General features: G+C 52.6%; 2 protein-coding genes across 2 annotated transcripts; both read left to right on the forward strand.

The window, feature by feature from the left end:
* Window positions 1-345: 345 nt before the first annotated feature.
* Window positions 346-1,508, forward strand: AYO20_07933 (hypothetical protein; the record flags this gene model as incomplete). Its single annotated transcript, XM_022646217.1, has 4 exons — window positions 346-1,020; window positions 1,071-1,150; window positions 1,205-1,245; window positions 1,324-1,508. The coding sequence occupies 4 exons, from the start codon at window positions 346-348 to the stop codon at window positions 1,506-1,508; spliced, it is 981 nt and encodes a 326-aa protein (XP_022497875.1).
* Window positions 1,509-2,290: 782 nt separating this feature from the next.
* Window positions 2,291-4,015, forward strand: AYO20_07934 (hypothetical protein; the record flags this gene model as incomplete). The annotated part of the gene is made up of 3 exons (XM_022646218.1): window positions 2,291-2,505; window positions 2,558-3,535; window positions 3,598-4,015. 3 exons carry the CDS (start codon window positions 2,291-2,293, stop codon window positions 4,013-4,015), a joined length of 1,611 nt encoding a protein of 536 aa, XP_022497876.1.
* Window positions 4,016-6,269: the final 2,254 nt, after the last annotated feature.

Consider the following 6,269-nt stretch of genomic DNA (forward strand, 5'->3'; position numbering starts at 1 on the left):
GATAGTCTCGCTTGCCTCTCTAGGCGGAAGAGATAAATGTCGTGAAGTCTAGACTCTCGTGATAGGTTGACAAGAAGAACCTAAGAGTAGGCTCAGTCAATGAGTGGTCCAATCCGAAAAGCCCCTAAACCTTGAAGGGTGGAAGAACCAGCCACGAGCGATAACGCCCAATTGGGCAAGTGAGATTGTGGAGATGACCGAGTCCAGCCAGCCGTTGAGATAAGGATCCTGGTAACCACAATTTCCCATTTGGGTACGCATGTCAGTAGCAGAATCCAGTCTGTTATATACCGGCATGCGAAGGCATGGGAATGAGTTTGAAAACATTGTAAGTAACACTGAAGGATGGCGACCACAACAGTGACAACTACGGAGGCGGAATGTGCCTTTCTCCCTATCAAGGCAGAAAACCTACCGCCTGTGCTCACCTTCGAAGCAGATGCCAACCCAGCAGACATTGTGAAGGCGCTGAAAGTCAGTGGTGGATGCAGGGTCAAAGGAGCCGTTGATAAGGAAATCCTTGCCCAGGTGGAAAGAGAGTTGCGGCCACACATCGAGGCGGATGTCGTGTGGGAGGGAGACTTCTTTCCGATCCAAACTCGGAGGGTCGAAGGTATGATTGGCAAGAGTCCAATCTGTGCCGAGCATATCATCAACCATCCGGTTTACCAGGCTGTGTGCAAGGAGTTCTTGACTACCAAGAACTGGTATTGGAGCGGACAAAAGAAAATCTTCGCAACGTCAGATCCACAACTCAACAACTCAATTTGTTTCTCCATCGCACCAGGAGCCTGGGATCAACCTTTACACAGGGACAGTTGGTGTCATCAAACCTATGAAACAGAAGTCGCTGTATATCCCGACAATTATGACCGTGATGTCGGCATAGGCTGGTTCGTCGCTGGCAAACCCGCGACTCGGGAGAATGGTGCGACAAGATTCATCCCTGGCAGTCATCTCTGGTCCAAAGACAGACCTCCCCAGGATGAACTTGCTGTACATGCAGAGTTAGAACCGGGAGTGAGTGCGCTTTACCATACCAGAAATGGTGATATTGATAGTGTACGCAGGATGCTTTCATGATGTTGAGTTCATGTTATCATGGCGGATCTGCCAACAAGACGACAGACCAAGAGCGACTGCTGTTCAGGTAAGAGAGAGTGTGCCGTTAATCGCATAAAAGGCAAACGGCTGAGGATTCCAGTTGTTTCATGACCAAGGGCTGGTTGCGGCAGGAAGAAAACCGTGAGTTCCCTTCCCTTTGACGATATAATCGATTTTGCCCTGGCTAGACCCGTGACACGGGCTAATATGGGTGCTCAGAATATTTGGCCATTCCAAAGGACGTGGTTCTCAAGATGCCTGTTCATATTCAACAACTCATGGGCTACAAGCTGAGCCAGCCGTTCTGTGGGTGGGTGGAAAGTGACGATCCGCGGGTTGTTCTGGACCCTTCATTGAAGGACGATCCGTCAGGACATTACGACGAAGGTGAAGACAAGCATTAGAGCCATTGAATCCCTCGGTAGGAAGAGTGGCGAGGGTTGTACCGGTAGATGCTGTGGTTGCACAAGTCAGTTCTCGGTAGCACCAGTAGGACAGTCAGGCCTGACCTCTCATCAGTATTTGGCTCCTGTCTTGCGCCATCGTGTCAGGCCCTCAAAGTGGCAGGCTTGTGCCAAATGTAGGAAACGGGTCAATGACAGGATTAACTCCCTCGCTCGGACACCGATGGAATCAGAACGCAGTGGTTATTGGTGATCTTTGCAGTGTCACACCAAGGCGCTAGTCGGTGAAACCCCTTGGGCTCGACCTGCTCCTTCGTGTCACTCGCAGTCAGTCTGTCAATCACATGGGCGCCAAGCATTTAGCTTGGCATCCTAGGCTTCTAGCACCCTTGGCATTGCAAGAACGCGACCCTGGGAAGGGGGAGCTGAAAGTGGTTGATTGGTGACGAAGCGAAACGAACTTCCTGTTTTGGACACTGTCACTGTCTGAACTCCATCCTGCGCCGATCTGGCATTGAGACTTGAAACTGTCTGACAAAAGATCAACCAGTCACCACATTACTTTAGTCTCGAAACGAAGATCTGGTGGTGTCAGACAAGCTTCAATATGCCGCCCCCGGATCCTTCTTGGTTCGACCTCCATGCTGGGGTTTGGCGCGTGGAACTGCCACTACATCGCTCTGCGGGGTCGGACTCCGGTGTAGGATTAAAGGAAACATGTTGGTGCCAAAACATCATCTACCACTCCGTTCGCCCATATGCCCTCCACAGACAGAGATGCCATGGCTGACAAGAACCCTTCCATCTCGACTCCGAGTCTCGACCTCTCGCTGCAGACTACCGAGCAATCGGTCGTGGACGATGAGCCAACACTGTGGAAGTCCATCAGGAAATGGCCCAAGGTCATGGGATACTCCTTGGGTTTGACATCCAGCATCTTGCTGTATGGGTTTGACACTTCGATAGTGGGCAACGTCTCGGCCATCCCAGCGTTTCAGTGAGTTTGCCTCGACGATATCAATCTCAGAGCCTAACAGGATCGTTCTTAGGGAAGACTATGGTCGAGAGTTGAACAACCGCCACATCATCCCGTCGATGTGGATGGGACTCTGGAACGCTGTTAGCCCGATCGGTATTATGATTGGAAGCATCATCGCTGGCTGGCTCCAGGATCATGTTGGACGACGTCCGACACTCGCCCTGGGAAGCTTCTTGTCAGCCGGGGCAGTGGCCATCATATACTGCTCGCATTTCCCCGATGCGCTGGACTCGCGGCGGGGCACCTTTCTCGCGGCCAAACTCATTCAGGGGTTGGCTGTCGGAGCCCTCTTGTGTACCACGCAGACGTATCTTTCAGAAATCCTACCGCCAAAGCTGAGGGGATCAGTCATGGCCTTCTTCCCCGTCTTCACGCTGCTCGGACAATTGATCGGCGCAGTCGTCGTCTATACGTCCTTGAACTATCCCGACGACCGACCCTACACCACGCCCATGATTGCACAGTGGCCGTTTTCTGCTGTCCCTTTAATCCTGGCTCTGCTGCTGCCAGAGAGTCCAACATACCTGCTTCGCAAGCGGAAATACGACAAGGCTGTCAAAGCGCAGCGGCGACTCGACAGTTCGAGGACCGACACGCAAAAGAATATAGACAATCTGGTATACTTGTTGCGGAAAGAGGAAGAACAGGCCAAAAGGCAGGATCGGGCAACGTACGCGGAATGCTTCCGGGGCACAAACAGACGGCGCACGCTGATTGTCATCTTCGCAAACACGCTGCCTCAGTTCTTTGGACTGTCCTTGCTCGCGGACGCTAGCTATTTCATCCAAGTCGTCGGCATGAGTGCAGACAATGCTCTCTTGTTCCTCCAGCTCGGCGTGGGCTTGGGCTTGCTCGCCAATATTGTCAGCATGTGGGTGATCACAAAAGTCGGACGGAGGGTGCTTGGGATGACGACCCTGGTTGGAAGCACCATCCTCTGGCTGGGCATGGGAATTGCCGGTTGCTTTGATGGTGTTGTCGTGATCTGGTATGAGAAACTTTCTCTTCATCTTGGGTCGAGCACGAACCCACTGACTTTCCTCTGTGCAGGTACACCGCAGTCACCATGATGGTGGTCATTGTGGTCGTCGGGGTCGGCATATGGCCGGTCTCGTTCGTTGTCAGCGCCGAGACATCGTCCCTTCGACTCCGCGCAAAGACCCAAGGCCTGGGATGGTTTTCGGGCGCGCTCGCACAAGGAGTCTTCGGGATCAGCCTCCCCTACGTGTACAACGTCGACCAGGGCAACCTCCGGGCCAAGGCCGGGTTCATCATCGCCGGATTCTCGGCCATCGCGTTGGTCCTGACCTGGCTCTTCGTGCCCGAAATGAAGGAACGCACCGCCGCAGAGATCGACGTCATGTTCGAGCATCGCTTACCCGCCAGGAAATTCAAGGACTGGCGGCGAGGCACCATTGGCGAAGTCATGGCCGACGCCTCCTTCGGCTCTCAAGCACATTTGACATAGAAGGAAAATCGAGTCAGGCGAGTGATATATCTCTCTACTGTACGAGGTACTTGCTGGTATCTGGCTATATCAGCACATGTCGATAGGACGATCCCCGCCCCCCACAAAACCAGTCGTAAGCTTGTGAGTTAGTGTTCCCACGCGAGTTGGCGGGGCCCTTGAGGCAGAACCCGTCCCACATCGCCAACAGGCTAGAGGTACTCGCAGGCGTGGCAGGAAACGCGGATTGTCCTCTGGGAACACACCCCACGCTGACTCGCTACCGAGATGTCATGTAATGCTCGCGTCTTTTCACGCACCAGGAATTGAACAGGACCATTTGCTTCGACATCTTGGAAAGAAAGAGTAGCCTTTCCACACGTCCATTGACCTCGGATAACCACATTGCCACATTATCAAACTTGCCCCCGTTACGGATGCATCCCCTCACGCCGTGCCCACGTCGCTATCGCCGGTGGAGAAAAGGACCACAGCAGCCGAAGTAGGTGGCACCAACGCTATTAATGCTCGTAAGGGTAGAGCTGTCAGAGCTCAGAGTGGAACTCGCTCCATGCTGGCGCCGCTTTTATAGCAAGGATACTCTGTTGATACCTCACTTCATGCTTTTCTCATGTCATTGATGTGGTACGTCGACGACAGAGAATGCCTGGTCGGACAGTAGTGTCCTCTCCACCCTCCAGTACGGTTACACTTCACAGACAAGTGAATCTGCGCATTCCCGTTACACGGGCATGAGGGCATTAACATGGAGCAGGAGCTTGGAGTCACGCAACCTTGTGTCCCAAGAGCTGAGATCTATCCCTCCTTAACTGATCACGCCCCAGATGGCGCACCAATATATCCAACGACTTGTTACACAGTAACCGTCGGGTTAGGGATCTCTTCACATGTGCAGATGATGGTTGACCCTGACCCTGACCCTGACCCTGACCCTCTTAGCCCGAGCGTGGAGTGGAGTGGAGAGGATGCTTGTGTCTCTCTATCTCTTACAACTTGTGGTTGTTCAACCAAGGATCATCGAGGAGTTCACGCGCAGTGAGCCGATCATTCGGATCCCACCGTAACATTGACTTGACGAAGTCGAGGAAAAGCCGCTTATTTTCGCCGTCAAGACGCTCTTCCCGGATGTCCAACGATTGCTTGTCGCTCAGATCCACACCAGTCGTGAGGCGACCTATAGAAAGAATCCGGTTCAGTCTCACACCCATTCCAAGGATCAGACGCAAGGAGAACTTACCGGAATGATCGAAATATTTCCAACTTGTCTCGCTCCTCTCCAGGAAAGAGACAGGCGGTGGTCCAAGAACTGCCACCATCTCAGAAATGTGGTATCGGTTTGAAAGTTTGTTTGTGGTCGGATCGTAGCCATCGAATAGATGTTCGTTGTAGAAAAGGTCCCATATCTGGAGTGGGTTCAGCAGAAGATCTCAAACTGGACTTGACACTGAAAGGTTTCCCGTACCATCGCGCCAATGTTCCAGATATCGACACTGTAGCTCCAATCCATGTCCAACAAGATCTCGGGGGCACGGTAAATCTCGGGCTGTATGTCGTCGTTACGATCGCCTCCCTGAAACCGAGCCAGCCCAAAGTCACTTAGTATGGGAAGTCCAATCGTCTTCGGCCTCTTGATCGCACGAGATTGGTAGATTGTTCGGTCCGCATAGACATTCCGCGGACCAGGGTTTGCAGCTTCCTCTTTAACAAAAGCTTCCAGAACTGATTCCTCCCCAAGCCCAAGCATGATATTATTCGCTTTGATATCTGAAAAAGGGTTCAGCTCGGTGCTTGGTTCGTACCAGGGGTTCCTCACCTGTATGTACCAAGTGACATTCACTATGCAGGAAGTCGATCGCTTGCAGAATACACCATAGCACCGGCCTGAGAAGTTCTTCCGTGAGTTTGCGTCGACTGTCTTGGTACTGAAGCGCACGAAGACTCTGCCAAAGTGGTTGGTGCACCAGACACTGATGTTTGCCTTCGGGGCCTTCAATCTCGAAGCTGTCGAGACAGGTGCGAATGTGCTTCTGTCCTGGATGCGCAGATTTGACTTTGCCTAGGTAGTTGTATATCTTAACCTCGTGGTCGGGGCTTGGACTGATGCCGCGTGCGAAGATCTTGAGGGCGACGTATTTCTGTTGACTGAATTAAAGGTCAGCCTGGGCTTTTGTAGTAGGTCATGAGCCTACTCTAAGTTCCGGGCAAGCCAAACGGTCGAGCTGGCCCCAAATCCCAGCTTTCCGACCACCTCATA

Source organism: Fonsecaea nubica (assembly GCF_001646965.1).
Source record: "Fonsecaea nubica strain CBS 269.64 chromosome Unknown Scaff58, whole genome shotgun sequence".
NCBI lineage: Eukaryota > Fungi > Ascomycota > Eurotiomycetes > Chaetothyriales > Herpotrichiellaceae > Fonsecaea > Fonsecaea nubica.